Source organism: Leuciscus leuciscus (genome assembly GCF_965113295.1).
Source record: "Leuciscus leuciscus genome assembly, chromosome: 13".
NCBI classification, from domain to species: Eukaryota; Metazoa; Chordata; class Actinopteri; order Cypriniformes; family Leuciscidae; genus Leuciscus; species Leuciscus leuciscus.
The window spans coordinates 5,932,742-5,949,113 of NC_138737.1; the positions used below are offsets into that span (position 1 = coordinate 5,932,742).

General features: G+C 39.3%; 1 protein-coding gene across 1 annotated transcript in view; it reads right to left on the reverse strand.

Annotated features, from left to right (window-relative positions):
- Window positions 1-16,372, reverse strand: part of plxna3 (plexin A3) — a 179,726-nt gene that overhangs the window by 7,055 nt on the left and 156,299 nt on the right. The window contains exons 19-28 of the mRNA XM_082189123.1: window positions 15,910-16,053; window positions 13,505-13,739; window positions 12,143-12,285; window positions 11,371-11,627; window positions 9,872-9,938; window positions 6,719-6,865; window positions 1,911-2,070; window positions 839-942; window positions 626-722; window positions 1-146 (exon numbers count right to left, since the gene is read on the reverse strand). The exon at window positions 1-146 is cut by the window's left edge and continues 45 nt beyond it. Coding sequence (XP_082045249.1) covers window positions 1-146; window positions 626-722; window positions 839-942; window positions 1,911-2,070; window positions 6,719-6,865; window positions 9,872-9,938; window positions 11,371-11,627; window positions 12,143-12,285; window positions 13,505-13,739; window positions 15,910-16,053 — 1,500 coding nt within the window. The remainder of the gene's footprint in view (window positions 147-625; window positions 723-838; window positions 943-1,910; window positions 2,071-6,718; window positions 6,866-9,871; window positions 9,939-11,370; window positions 11,628-12,142; window positions 12,286-13,504; window positions 13,740-15,909; window positions 16,054-16,372) is intronic.

Consider the following 16,372-nt stretch of genomic DNA (forward strand, 5'->3'; position numbering starts at 1 on the left):
GCTCCCGCGGTCTCCCTCCCGCTGGTCTGCGTGCTCGTGGTTCTTCACCAGGTGCCAGAGTTTGGTGCCCGTCTCCTGGTCAGGGGTGATCATGGGAGCCCTGGAACGCAGGCTGTCTGGACTGCTAGACGTCCTCAGGAGGCTCTCTACACCACAACGCCATTGAATCCAAATTAGCAAATGCACTTCTTAATGCATTGCTTTTACATATCTTAGCCTGTACATCTAAACTTATTGTCTCTGAATCATAATATTTATCTTTTTAATGGCTGTCTCTCAAAACCTAGTGAGCCGAATCAACATTTACTGTCTAGAAGGGTAGATGTCTACATAAACATCATTATGGCTGAAATGGATCCTCTTCCAGTATGTGACTGATTTCAGACATGTCTAAGGTATCCAAGACTGCTGTTTAGCTAGGCAGCTCACAAGTTTTTTTTCACTGAAGAGCTCAAACAAACTGACTTCAGCCAAGAATGGTTGGTGAAAAGATCTTAAATTCCCATTTGAGTCAAACATGCTGCATGTGGCGCTACACAAAAGGCTGAAAGAATCCGTGATATATTAAACAAACATGGCTAAAGCTGAGGATCATGTGGCGTAAAGCGATCTGAGTGTGGCTTACCGTATCGACTGAGAGAGCGAGTGAACGTGAAGGAGTTGGCGATGTTGTAAGCGGATACTTGCTTCTGAACCAACGCCACCAAAGACCCATCTGTCACCTAAGATGGAAAATGAGAACTATAAAAAAAGCATCTCCATTTTTTGTACAGCACGTGACAAGCATCGGTAAATTTGCATAACATAACGGAGCAGCTGCCAGGAAATGTTGTTCAACCTGGTAGTGAGCCAGTGTGTTCAGTCTCTTCCAGTCGCTCTCGATCTTTGTGGTGACGTCTTCATCCTGGAGGATGATTCTGGTCAGTCGACCCTGTCGCCATTCTGTAGGAGGACAATGAACGCATTAGTCTGGGATGATGATGTTTCTGAAGTGTCGAAGGTAGTCAACATGCGATAGATAGATAGATAGATAGATAGATAGATAGATTGAACGATAGACAGACAGAACAATAGATAGATCGAATGAACGATAGAGATAGATAGATTGAACGATAGATGGATAGATTGATTAATAGATAGAATGATAGATAGACAGATAGAATGATAGATTAAACGATAGATAGATAGACAGAACAATAGATAGATCGATTGAACGATAGATAGATAGGGAGAGACAGATAGATAGATTGAACGATAGATCGATTGAATGATAGATAGATTGAACGATAGATAGATAGGGCAGGCAGACAGATGGATAGAATGATAGATAGTCAACGTTTTAGTCAACATGCGATAGATAGATAGATAGATAGATAGAATGATAGATAGATTGAACGATAGATAGACAGAACAATAGATAGATAGATCGATTGAACGATAGAGATAGATAGATTGAACGATAGATAGATTGATTGAACGATAGATAAAATGATAGATAGACAGATAGATGGAGCGATAGATAGAACAATAGATAGATAGATCGATTGAACGACAGATAGATAGGGACAGACAGATAGATAGATAGATAGATTGAACGATAGATCGATTGAACGATAGATAGACAGGGCAGGCAGACAGATGGATAGAATGATAGATATATAGACAGACAGAACGATAGATAGACAGAATGATAGATTGAATGATAGATAAAATGATAGATAGATTCATTGAATGATAGATAAAATGATAGATTCATTGAACGATAGATAAAACGATACACAGATAGAACAATAGATAGATCGGTTGAACGATAGATAGATAGATAGATAGATAGATAGATAGATAGATAGATAGATAGATAGAATTAACATTACATGATCTATATGATCCTAATAATCCTCAGTTATTACCCAGGTCCATGTCGTCGGCCTGCGGGCGCTGAGAGTACGGGATGCCCTTGTACACGGCATCTAGCAGCTTGTCCTTCACCTGAGTGATCGTGTCACAGTTTAGCACCTTAACAGGGATTTCTGTACCGGCCTCTCCCTCCGGAGGAATACACATGAGCGTCTGAGAGAGCAACACACAGATACAGAACAATATTTAACAACAAAAGAAAACATGACAATATTGATTGACAAGATGACCAGCAAAAACACAAAAACATGTCTCCATTAAAATCTAATATGCAGACCGCACACTCTAACATACACATGGACTTATGAGGGTGCAGAAAGGTCAAGACACATTTTATTATACACAGTGGGAGACTGAAGCTCGCTCTGGCCCGGCTCTGCCAGCCTATCAAAGATTGATCGAGATCCTGTTTCATGCTTCAGCTTGATTTATCATAATAGCCATCTCAACTTTAACTGTTATGTCAATGGTGAAATATTTATCCGCCTGCAAAGCGGTATTCAGAATATGTGAAACGCGCGGGTTTTGATAAAACGGTCACAGATCGATAAAAACAAACAGCTAGAAGTGATTGATCCGACCACAAACAAGGATTCATATGGCATTTCTGAAGGTAAAAGATACTTCAAGCTGAAATGTATAATCTTTTTGATATTAAAATACTTTCTCCCATCCATTTAATATGCATGCAGACACAACTTTATAGGTCGATATCCATGAAAAGTGTAAACAATGTCTCTGTCTTGCTAACAAAATATTAATCTGTTTGTTTTAAGCAACCTGACCAAAACAATGTACTCAACCAATGCTGTGTAAATAAATAAATGAATGAACAAATATGTTCAAATGTACAGAATTTGACATACTGTTTCTAGCTTATTTCTAAACGCTCAGGAAATTAATCATAAAAAAAGCAAACCATGGGATAACCATAGCACAATGTCCTAATAAAACATGGTAACACCATGGTGCTTTTGCTACTTCTTTTAGTGTATGAATGAATCTTTTAGTGTATGAATGCATTTCATTTTTGTACCATAATTAGTATGGTAAAACCTTAATAAAGCTATAAAACTTTCATGCAGCCATATAGCATTAGTAAAAGAAGAAGCTGTGGAATGTGTGCATCAGCTCATTTATGCAGCCAGTAGCATAAGTGAAACGAGATTCATAAAATAACAGCCCTCAGCACTTACCAAGTGAGTAACACATACAAATAACAGCTTTATAAATAGCAGTTGAGTTGCATTAAAGAGCCGAGCGTTTATTATGAAGCCGATGCTTTGATATATCTCTGTTCACACCGCGACAACAGTCCATATAAATGAATGAGAAGACCTTTTGTGCGCATGGCCAGCGTAAATCGTGTGATTAAAACAATGCAGCTGGCACTGGTGCGCGACTGAGCATCCGTAATCACGGCTACTCGCTGATCATTAGCTCACGGCAATTCCTCCCTCCAGCCGCGGCTCACACGCGAGAGGTTTGTGATTAAAACCCAATTACACAGTAAATTACGGAATTCTCCCAGAGACGGAGCGCAGCTATATTTAGGACACCCGACGCTGGTTTAGGAACCGGATTGGGTTGAGAATAGGAGCTTGGAGGAAATGAGGGTTTTACAAAAGCTTAACATGAAGATCAGTTCTCGTCTCTGGCTGTGTGTGTGAAGATGAGAGAGTGTGTAAAGGTGACTTTAGTGTCCTTTAGCACGTTCACACATCCACATTTCATCACCTAGCTGAGCCATTAATGGTTAAAGGAAGAGTAATACTGTATCAAAACACAATGTTTTACCTTTTCAGATGTTTTTAGCTAGAAATTATATTATTAATATTATTACTTACCGTAGTATTGCTAATACTTAGTCTTTTCACACCAATTTTGGCACAAAGAACATACAACATTTTATGAAAACATTTTATGAAATCTCATACTGCAATATTCCAGCGGCTATATTGTCATGACAATTGCTGTCATGCTTATATTCCATATTTTATGATGGTATTCTGTCCGCATTTGCAAGATCAATGCAAGATCCAGTATCTTTTTATTTATTTAAATGTAACCGGGTAATGATTTAGATCCTAGTTTTAATCAGTGTCCCATCGGCCCTTTAGTCCCATCTGAGACAAAACAGACTTAAGACCTCAAATGCCAATGAAATATTCTATAGAAATGTAATCTTATGCATAAATAATTTTTTTAAAACAACTTTTGATATATCAACTACCAATGACATTTAAATACATTTTAAGGGATATACAAATTTATTGACTGATGCCTTGATCTGCCAATGAAAATGGAATAAATTGATTACAGAATGTAATAGAATTAGTTATAATTACTATGACGGCATCAATATGAAAATTCTGGCTGATACTCAAATAAATAAATAAATAAATAATAAAGTTTATTATTCACACATTACTACTACGGTTAATAATTATATATGATAATAATCTGATTTAGTCTAAAAAAATAAATATAAATAATACAAATTGTATAGAATTAATAACTGTAAGAAATAAAATGTTTTAAAAGCTACAAGTGAATTTAGTCATCACTAATGTGTGCTAGAGATGATGGCAAAGATAATCTAAATGTAAGAATGAGGTGGATTAGCCAATTAGCCAATACGCAAAGCTGAACTTCAACTGACCAATCAGCATTCAGAACTGGGACAATCTGATTTATAATTCAAAATGTGTTGAAACAAGAGCAAATATTTACACTCCTAATGAACATCTCAATATACACGCTGTGTCACAGGTGAGCCTGACCTTTTCTGATGGCCCCTAGGGGCCTCACTTTAGGGTTGACAGCTAAGACAGCTGAATAACTGAGCTACATATCGATTCCCTTAAGCTGATCTATCCTGAATACTGTGGAATTGATGAGCTGTCCTATAGCTGTAACTACCACTGAGGAGCCATAGATTAAAGCTCATTCATTGGTCGACTCGTATTGTTCCATTTAAAATCAATGCACAGATCTCCGTCGGCACAGACAGACAGTAAATATGCTCTTTTTGTGTAGTCGTGTTTGTGTATGTGAGATAGAGAGTTGAAATCAGCCGCTGTATTTCCTGGCTGTCTGTTGAGCTTTGGGTTTGTTTTATGAATGCCATGATAAATTCTCAGATTTGTTTCAGTCATTACAGGCTCTGATCAGGTCAGATGAAGGGAGGCGAGACGCATATCAGATCATTCTTTGTTTTTTCTCAACCTCTGTCCCCTGTTATTGCACCTCTGACAAACCCTGCTCTCAAAGTCATTTTATAACTTACTCTGCCTGGCCTGATATCATCAGTCTGATTGGCATTTGAGCTTTTAAGTCGGTTTTATCTCAGAAGGGACTAAAGGGCTGATGGATCTCCAGATCCAAAAACAAGCGAAAAGAAAATCAGAGTAAACCACGTCTGTGTTTGAAATCGCCCCTATACCCTTAAATAGAGCACTATATGAGGGAACAGCCATTTGTAGTGGTGTCAGAAGCCATAGTGGGCATTATCGAGTGCACTCATTCAATCCCATAATGCACTGTGAGAGTTGTGTGCCGAATGAATTCCAGCGTCTGACTAGAAGATGAGGCCCGCAGCTGAATCATACATCCATCTGTTTTTCCACATCACTGGTCCAACGTGGCTACAGCGTAATATAATACAGGTATACATTTATTTTTAATTGATTGTTAAATTGTTTAATTAAGGTTTATTCATGCTAGTTTCAATGACAGAGTTCAAGATAAATCTTTTAATTACTACTGGAGCTGATAGTTTGCTGAGTTGCAAATGATAATTAAACAGCAAGCACAAACTATGCAAAAGCGTCCGAATTCACTCACTCATTCATTCATGCCTCCAAGTGGAGTATATTAGTGGACAAATGTAGGGAATAGAGAATGAGGGTATAGGGGGTGATTTCGAACACAGCCCAGGAGTGGATATAAATTGTTTATGCACAAGTTCGTCAACATGATCACCAAACTTTCAAAAGCATATAAATCCAAACTGGCTGATGTTGAACTCATAAAGAGGTGTAGGACTGTGAAGCTTTAGGGGTGTGGATGGACTCCACCAACTCCATCTATGTTTTGATCATCGTTCTGAATCCGATCTGGATGAAGTCTCTGACAAAAAAGTTTTTGTTCAAAATTGTTTTTGATAAACAAGACTGATAAAAAAATAATGAATGATGATTTAAATTATGTATAAAAGCAGAGGCTCTGTTCTTTCTTTAGATATATTGACTGTTTATATATATATATATATATATATATATATATATATATATATATATATATATATATATATATATTCAAGAGAATGCTGGAACAGAACCCGTTTCATAAAAATAAAAAAATACTGGATCTTGCATTAGTCTTGCAAATACGGACAGAATACCATCATAACATATGAAATATAAAAATAGCAGCCATTGTCATGATGATATAGTCTACAAATATTGATATTGTCATATGATATTTCATTCAGATGTATTGACTAATATTATAATATTAAATATGAATATATATGTTCTTTGTACCAAAATAGAAGTTTTGTAGAAGACATAGTAAAGTGTGTATTAGTAATACTAATTTAAGTATTAGTATTAATAGATTTAATTTCTAGCTGGGACCATCTGAAAAGGTAAAACATTTGTAAGCATTTAGGTCTTTTTCAAATGTATATTTTGAGCTGAAATCAAACACTTGTTCTCTTAAATGAGGCTGGGGGTGCTGGGAGACAGGAAGAGGGATTATGGGATACATTAGAGAGCGTCACCATGGGGACACTGACCAGCTGCTTGTAGTCGATTTGCTGTCGGATGAGCTTGTCTTCGCTCAGGGAGTATCTGGCCTCTCCTGTGATGGCATCTATGGGACCTTTTTCCATCTGCTGTTTTATAGCACAGTAGAGCATAAACAGAGGCTCGCCAGCACACTCCTGCATAGAGGGAGAGAAAGAGGTCATAATATACACTTTCGTTACATTTTATTTACTCCCAAAAGTCCACTTATAATGTTAGTCAAGGTTTCTTGCTCCAAAGGTTTACAGTTCATGATCCTTTTCCACTCTCTCACTGACCCACAGAATTAAACATGCTGTTTTTGCAGCTGTGTTTTAAGACTTTTTTATGTAAAGTAAATGACATCTGTTACGATTGGCTAAACAATGCATTCTGGTTAATGGATTCTCACACAACGTCCCGCTTGAAGTTAAAGGGTGATCGTGCCTTTTCTGCTGCTGCTCCGCGTCTGTGGAATGATTTGCCAGAACACATAAGGCTGTCTTCCAATGTTGATAACTTTAAATCCTCACTGAAGGCTTATTTTTCCCTCTCTGGCTTTTGGTTCAATGTAATTTTAGGAATTTGTGTGTGTTCCTGTGAGTCTATGTATTTATGTGTTAGATTGTACAACACTTTGGTCACCAGTGGCTGTTTTAAATGTGCTCTAGAAATAAAAGTGCCTTGCCTTGCCTAAGGCTGCACGATATATTGAAATAAACTCGATATCTCTATGACAAAATCACCTCACTCATTCTAGAAAGAATAATTATTTTCCATATATAGCTATTCAAATCATCTGGTGAACATTCTTCATAATCACAGAAAAAGTAAATATCGCAATGTCATTTTTTTCCAATATCGTGCAGCCCTATTCTAGTCTATTTAGTACTTCAGTGCTTTAATTTCCAAAAGAGCAAGAAAATCTTGTTTTCCATTATGCCTCCTTTAAAACCTTTTACCTTTAAAGAACACACTAAAGAACATCCTGTGCAAAATACCACAGACCATCAATTCAATAAAATCACAGCGAGCTGTAATTTTCCACGCACTTCGAAAATGCATAATTGCACCTTTAAATACAGAGGAAAACGCAATGAAAAGGAGAGACAAAAAAAGACATTCTGACCAAAAGCAAAAAAGAAAGAAGAAGAGAGAAATAAGACGGTGAGCGTGCAGAGAAAGAAAGCGCGGCCGTGAGAAGGAGAGACGTGGCCAATCACGGTTCTTTTCAGATGGCATTTGTGAAGTGTGGAGAAGTCTCCAATTACCCACTTAAAAACGTTTGATGACTAAACAGCTATACTGAGGGGAGGCTATTATTTAGTTCTTAGGCGAGATCAGCTTGACATTATTAATTACAGCATGACATCCTGAATCACACTCTTCTAAGGCAGACGGAGAGGGTTACCCAGCATCCATTGCACGCCTAACAGCAAGTAATTCTAAACAACCAGCCTTCGAACTCTATGTCAAATGCATTTAGTCCTAATATATACATCAAATCCGCATCTTTTTATTTCTGGCTCCATCTGCTTTTCATAGTCTGGCTGTTAGACCCTGTTATGACACAACAGCTGTGCGTCACGGGATCCGTGCCAGGATTCACTCGCTAACGGACACGTTTGAACGTTGAATTCACGCAGTTTAGCGTATGCAGCGTAAATGCAGATGACATGAACTGACAGCACAAGAGGAAGCCCTAAAAGTCTGTTAACAAATATTTAGATTACCCTTGGAGAGTTGGTTAACGCCAAAATGAAAACGATGTCATCGTTTTGATACCCTCATGTCGTACCAAACCTGCATGACTTTCTTTTGAGAAACTCTAAAGGAGAAATCATAAAACGAAAGCATACAGGGACAATGGACTGTCAAGCTCATAAAATAAATTTAAATAAAATAACATAATAAAATAAAATATATCAAATTAAATATAAAAAAATTTAATAAACAGAAAATACAATAAAATAGTCCAGATGACTTAGAAAATAACAACAAAAATGTTGGTGTCACCCAACTTTGCTAAAAAAATTAATAAAATAAAAATCATCCAAGCTACAGTTTGCTGGTTTATGCTGGTCCCCAGTTCCAGTAAATATAATTTATTCATTATATTTTATTTTATAATTTTTTTTTTTTTATTGTATTGTATTGTCTTGTATCTTGACAGTCCTTGGTCACTATGTTTTCATTATATGATTTCTCCTTTTGAGTTGATGTTTTGCTCCAGTAGTTCTAGCTGGTCTCTCAGCCTGGTCAGCCTGGATTTCTCGAGGTTTTAGAGGCACTTTTCAGCTGGTCAGGCTAGGAGACCCAGCAAAACTAGCTTGGCCAGTCTAAACATCCCCTTGTGTTCCCTTCCCTGTAATAAATAAAAAAGTCATACATGTTTGGAACGATATGAGGAGAAATGAAAAAATGACATTTAATTCCTGGATGAATTAATCCTTTAAGCAGAACATTTATACGTTCTATATGACGCTAACGTTACAGTGATCCCTCAAAACAAATTGGTAATGTGATAATGTAAACAACATAAATATACAGTATTCAACAGATGTGGATGCCTTGGCTCACAATATACATGAAATGCATTACAAGTACACATCCAGGCAGTGCAATAGAGCCGTATCGAGGAGGCAATTCATGGTAATTACTTCTAGAGGCCTGTATGGTGGCCAAAACACTTTAACATCTGCACTTATGGGACGTAAAGATATTAGGCGGCCGGCCAGCGCTACATTCCACAGGGCAATTCCAGCCCTGAATGCACAAAGGGCCCGATGTTAGCGCTAATAGCCATCTCAATCAGCTTTAGCTTAATACAGCGGCCATCTTGGTGAACTCTGGAACACCTGACAGGATGTGGGATTGAGCGAGAGCCCTCACGACCTTGACCTTGACAGGCCTGATTTCAGGGTTGGGTGGAAGCCGTGGCATTCCTGAGTCGCTATCTGGAGCGTAGGCTTTAGCGAGATTTATTAGCAGGCTTTGCGATGAGTCAGCCTGTCAAAAACGTCAGCGCGACAAAATCTTGTGGCAAACAAGATGCTAGTTAGCCAGAGAGAAGTTTGAGGTTGTTGGCTCAATTTCATGTAGGACTTCACATAGCACATTATTAAAATGTATTGAATGTTAATGGTAGAAAACGGGTCACAAACCTTAAGGAAGCGGTGCAGGAGGAACGTGAACCAGTTGGTGAGCATCTTCTCAGCCACAGATTCAGTCCTGCAAAGACAAAGCAATACATAAATGCAGATGATGCTGTGTGGTTGCTAGGGTGTTCTAAATGGTTGCTAAGGCATTGCTAGGTGGTTGTTACGGTGTTCTGAGTGGTTCTACCATGCTGCTATGTGGTTCCTAAAGTGTTCTAGTTCATTGTTCGGGCAATGCTAGGTGGTTGCTAATGTATTCTTGGTGGCTGCTAGGCCGTTGCTATGCAGTTGCTAAGGTATCCTGCGGCATTGGTAGGGCCTTACTATGCTGTTGATAATTTTTTCTGGGTGTTTTTTGCATGCTGCTATGTGGCTACTTAAGTGGTATAATGTGTTATGAATGGTTGCTAGGGCATTACTATGCAGTTGCTATGATATTATGGGAGGTTGCTAGAGCATTGCTATGCAATTGTTAAAGGGTTCTGGGGGTTTTCAGGGCATTGTCAGGTGGTTGCTAAGATGTTCTGGGGGTTGTTATGGGCACTGCTATGTAGTTTCTATGGTGTTCTGGCTGTTTTCTAGGGCATTGCTATGCAGTTGCTAAGGTGTTCTAGGGGTTGCTAGGGCATTGCTAGGTGTTTTCTAAGATTTTCTGGTGGATTGATAGGGCCTTACTATGTTAGGGTGTTCTGAGTGGTTTTTATCATGCTGCTATGTGGTTGTTAGGTTGTTGCTATGCAGTTGCTAAGGAGTTCTAGTGGGTTGCTAGGGAATTGCTATGTGGTATGGGGTTGCCAGGGCATTGTAAGGTGGTTGCTAAGATGTTCTGGGGAGTTCTTAGGGCGCTGCTATGTAGTTGCTAAGCTATTCTGGTTGTTCTAGGTCATTGCTATGCAGTTACTAAGGTGTTTTTGATGGAATTGCTAGGTGTTTGCCAAAAAATTCTGGGGGATTGATAGGGCCTTACTATGTCAGGGTGTTCTGAGTGGGTTTACCATGCTACTAAGTGGTTGTTAAAGTGTTCAAGGTGGTTGCTAGGGTGTTGCTATGCAGTTACTAAGGTGTTCTAGGGGGTTTCTAGGACATTGTTAGGTGTTTGCTAAGATGTTCTGGGAGATTAATATGGCCTGTGGTTGCTAAGGTGTTGCTATGCAAATACTAAGGTGTTCTAGGGGGTTTCTAGGACATTGTTAGGTGTTTGCTAAGATGTTCTGGGGGATTAATATGGCCTTACTATGTTAGGGTGTTCTGAGTGGTTTTATCATGCTGCTATGTGGTTGCTAAAGTGTTCTAGGTGGTTGCTGGGGTGTTGCTATGAAGTTGCTAAGGTGTTCTGAGGGTTGCTAAGGCGTTGCTATGTGAGTGGTCATTTGATAATGATATGATGAGGAGTGGTTGCTAAGTGCATATCATTTTTTCACAAATGTGATGATGAATCCTCAAGTAACTTTGGAGGATATTTGAATGGTCATGTTCCACAATACGAGGCAGTTACCACCTCTTACCGTCTAAGCAGCAGTTTGGGGTGGTTACGATTCTCCAGGTTCTTTTCGATCAGGTCGGCCAGAAGCTGTTTGAGAACCACAGTGGCGTACTCCATCCGTCCCTGCAGCGCCGCCATGAGGAGGGAGGCCACATTGCCACGATCCCGCATGGAGAAGGACCTTTGAGCCTCCAGCGTGTGGATGAAGGTCAGCAGGAACATCTTGTTGTGCAGCAGTTGACTGAACAAGCGCAGAGACTTCTCCACATTAGCTGGAGACTGAGAGGAGAGGGAGCATTTGATTAAACGAAAGAAAAAGCAGGAGAACAAAAACAGAAATGGAAAAGGCAGACAGGAAGGAGATGAGAGAAACATGTGCAACAACAATTGTTGCCTGAATGCATACTTGGAAAAAAGCTCAGCTGCGGTGAGATTTAATTGTTCTTTGCCGACTATTTTCAAAAAAAAATTGGTAAGGCACGTCTCTAGACGGCTATTCCACCAGGGCCTTGCAGGGCTGCTGATTTCATTCTGCCTGAGGTTTTAATTAAAAAGCATGCTGAAAGAGGGGCGTTCGCTCTGAAGCTCACTACTGAGACAGCAGTACCGTAGCTTCAGAGCTTAGGGGATCTTTTTAAAGCACATCTAGGTTTTTTTTTGCTTTCTTTTTTTGGCAGAAGGATTAAAAGAAAATGGTCTATGAGTTGTGGCAACCTACTTATTGGCACTTGCGAGTGACAGAAGGCACATGGGGACAGAGAAATTGAACCAGGATGTTTTAAAAGTTCCCTTACGTCCAGCTCCTTTAGAACCGGGTGTTCTTCGATGCCAGGGAACATCACTCTCATGGTGTAGGTGCGATACTCCAGGAAAGGGATCTTCACTCCGTCCATGTCGTTCGTCAGCTCTTGGATGTCTGTCTGCAGCTCAGCGAATGCTGAGAATAAAGAACAGAGATATGCATCCATCAGACTGAAGAACACCTCATACGCTTTGACAGACAGATATACTAGGGGATGTTTGACCATATTTTGAGATTAGTGGCATTGGCACCAATAGCAGAAACTGCTATTTTGTGTGAATCTCCTGACATTTAAGAACTTCATGACAAAGAACTATTTAAATATATTGAAGAGTTCAAATCAACTAAACAAAAATGTCCTTTGTAACTTTTCAGTGCAGCTGGTTGTTTTGTTGATGTTGATCAGAGACTCTTTTCCTGTCTAATTGGGCAGTTTTTACATCCATCACGGAATCAGGCCTGCGAGATTAAATTATCCATTACTGATTGAAAGCATGAAAACTGAAGTCATTTTTCTGTAATTGAGTTTTAGTGCACAATACAATTGTCTGTTCTTAATTTACATTTACTTCCACAGCAGTTGAATACTATGCAAGTAAGTGTTCATTTAAAAATATATTATAATTTATTTCAAATATTGTATATTATAAAACTATGTACAAAACATATGTATATAAAAAAAGTTATATACAAAATACATGTCTATATATATATATATATATATATATATATATAAACCTTGTTGAAACTCATGTATTAGTATCACGTATTAGTAGTGATACACGTAACCTTTATATAAGGTTTTTTATTGGTAAAAAAAAGCTCTACTAATACGTGAGTTTCAACAGTTTCAGTCGCCTCTCTGGGAAAGTATGCCTACTGACATATGACACAATAATGATTTAAAAACAAAACAAAATTGCATAAAAAGAAAAGTTGGATATATTCCAGTATCTCATGGCATTCTTTTAACAAATGCATAAATAACACCGCACCATGTCTGCCTGAGCTACAGATCCTTTTAAAGCTGTGAATAAAACCGGAATCAAAGGATGAGGCCAGTATGACGTCATGACCCAGTTCAATCCTTCCACAAAGACTGCATCAAACTCTGCAAGAATCCAGGCTACTGCAGTGTGAGAGCGCCTCCGACTCGCTCCCGTTCTCAACACAACTGCATGCCAGGGGCCCACGGGACACCTCGCGCACAATAAAATAATACATCACAGCTCCATTTGATTTATCCTACGGGTTAAAACCATTAGTAGCTAATTAAAACACTCTACACACCTGTCAGAAACAACTTGGCACAGGCTATAGGCAGCGCAGATGCTAAAGTAACCAAAAATCCTACCTTCCTTGCACTCCAGCGCGACACGGGACTCCAGATTGTCCATCTGCAACTGCAGGCGTTTGAGTGTGCGGTCGGCATCCCGCGTCTTGCGCTTGTAGGCGATGAGCACAGCGATGATGGCGATGAGGAGGACGCCTCCGCCCGCTCCAATCCCGATGATGGCGGGAAGCGTGAGAGTGCTGTCGGAATAGATGTGAAGCGTTCCGGGAGAATATTCCAAGCCGCCCACGAGAATCTACATGCACAGACAAAAGAAACTATTAGAAGTCAAAGTATGGTGCAGGGCTCAATGCTAAGGATTTGTTCTACTTGCCCAGTCAGTCCAGTGGTTCACATTTTAACTTGCCCTACCAAAATTTTCACTGGCCCCCTCACAAACCAATTGGGCCAGTGACAATTCTAATCATTCACGCTGGCCCCAGGCCATCGGCCAGTCCTTATTGTGAGCCCAGATGGGGTAACAGGTTGAGCACAGGCCCTTCAATCTAACCACCCTGCCGACTTTGGTGGGTCATAATGAGGGCTTTTGATTGGCTGAGGGCACTCACACTGTTTCTTCTTGAATGAAATCAGCTTGCAATTAGAATTACCACAGAATTATGCACTTGTTTGACACGTTCACGTCGCGTTCCTCACCCTGCGGTGAGAGAACAATCGCTTGCCGCCTCCGTTAGACACCGTGACCACTAATCCACATTAAATTACTTCAAAAAGTCACTTTGGCACAGGTGTTGAAGGCAATTAGGCACAAATCAGCAGGTAATAGAGGTCTAGTTAGAGATTCGGGTCCGACTGAGGCGTGGTACCGGGAGCTCAGCCTTGCAATATTCGAGGACCAATTAAACGTGGCATCCAGCCATCTGTCCTAACGAGTTTCACCTTTTCGCGATCGCTCGGGCTCTGCGTGGCTGCATGAATTATTGAAACTTGGTGATAGAGAGGAACAAAGTGAATCCTGGAGCGCTGTCGATATGTGTCAAGTCATTAGTCATTAGCTTTCCTGTAGCTCAAACAGAAGAGCGTTGCCGCTTGCAACACCAAGGTCATGGGTTTGATTCCCAGGGAAAGCATGAACTGATAAGAATGTAAATGTGTACCTTGAAATGAAATGTAAGTCGCTTTGGATAAAAGTGTCTGCCAAATGCATAAATGTAAATATTAGTTGAGTGATCCCGGCACTCTCAATCCCACTATGTCTCTCTCTCTCTCTCTCTCTCACACTCTTTTTTTTCCCTTTTCTATGGGTGTTCTCCACATTATGGATTCACAAACTAGAACTTAACTGAATAATCAGCTCTTTGATATACAGCACGTACTCTTTGTTTCCACAGATCTCATGCTAATCAATCAAACGGAGGGTGTTGGACCGAATTATGTGCATGAGTACCTTATATCGAGATACCTTATATGGTTTCACCAGTTCATTCCACAGCTAAGAGACTCCTGGATTTTATTAGAATTGATCAGTTGAGATGCTATTGATCAGTTCTGAAAGTAATTACTCTGACAAAGTTTGCTTTCAGGAAATCAAGTGATTTAATAAAATCAAATAAAACTAGATACCTATGCAAATGTCAAGGCATGATATTGTGTGCTATGAGCTGCTATGTACAGTAGTTCAGAGGTGTGAATCTTTGGGTTAGCAGCAAATCGATTTGATTCATGATTTTATATATATATGTAGATTATTGATGCAAATAAATTGACACCTCTAATTAAAAAGCCACATGATTTGAGAACATTATTCATGTGTTCGTGCAGAATGAGCTACATGCTAAAGTTTAATACGTAGGGTTAGGGGTTTGTTAAAATGACTAACGGCAAAAATGAGCAATAATAATAGTGATGATTTCCTGAGCAACCACTAATGAAAGCTGTTATTATCAATAAAGGGGCTGAACTTGTCTCAAATGCTCTCTCTAAGCATATGTCAGGGCTCATGAAGGTTATGAAGGATTCCTGTCTCCTGTTTGTAATAATTGTTTGAGCTGCCAGGAGAGCAGATAGCCAGATTACGTGGGAAATTGCTTGTATCAGCTCGCCCTATAATCCTAATAAGTACTTAATGTACGGCGAGCCACTTCCAGTTGACCTTTATGTTTTCTGTTTTAGCATTAAGGTAAAAGATGCCCATGCAGCAGTGGCTTATAATGAGATTGATTAAATAAGATGCAAAATGCCTGAGACCATGCAAACCAAACATTCAGCTTTTTCACCATCTTATGGCCATCCATTCATTTTCTTCCACCTTTATTGGTTGATATACAATAACCACAGAGTCGTAAATTCTCAGTCAGCGCATTGAGAGGTGAGCATGTTTTGCTCACCGCCAGCAAGAGAGGCTCGTTATAGATTAGGTTTTCATAATGCATGATGGGAAAATGTCATGGTAGCAGGATCCTCACCATTACTCGCTGTTCTCCGGTCAGATCTGGTGAATCGCAGAGCAGCTGAGATTCAGAGACTGTTAACAGACAGGGCGTTTCTCCAATCATCACGCTGTAATTCAGCCGGGCGTTACCGGGAGCAGGAGGGATGAGGTTCTTGCCCTGTTTACAGATGATGGCACAGAAAATTCAATTAATCAAAAAGAGTGAGCAGTTTCATTTTTCATTTGATGTGGATAATTTGAATCTTCTGAAAACTTGCATTATATAAAACATTTAAAGCCTGATTTTTTAGACACACACACACACACGTGTGTCACAGTATGTGACATTATTTTTTAGAATTATTAAAATCATAATACTGGTTATTTTCTTGAAAAATATTTAAATATTTACGGAAAAGCGTAGCGCCAGACACTAGTCCAAATCAGATGATTGAATAAATTTGAATAAAAATGACAAAAGAAGATCTGCACATGAA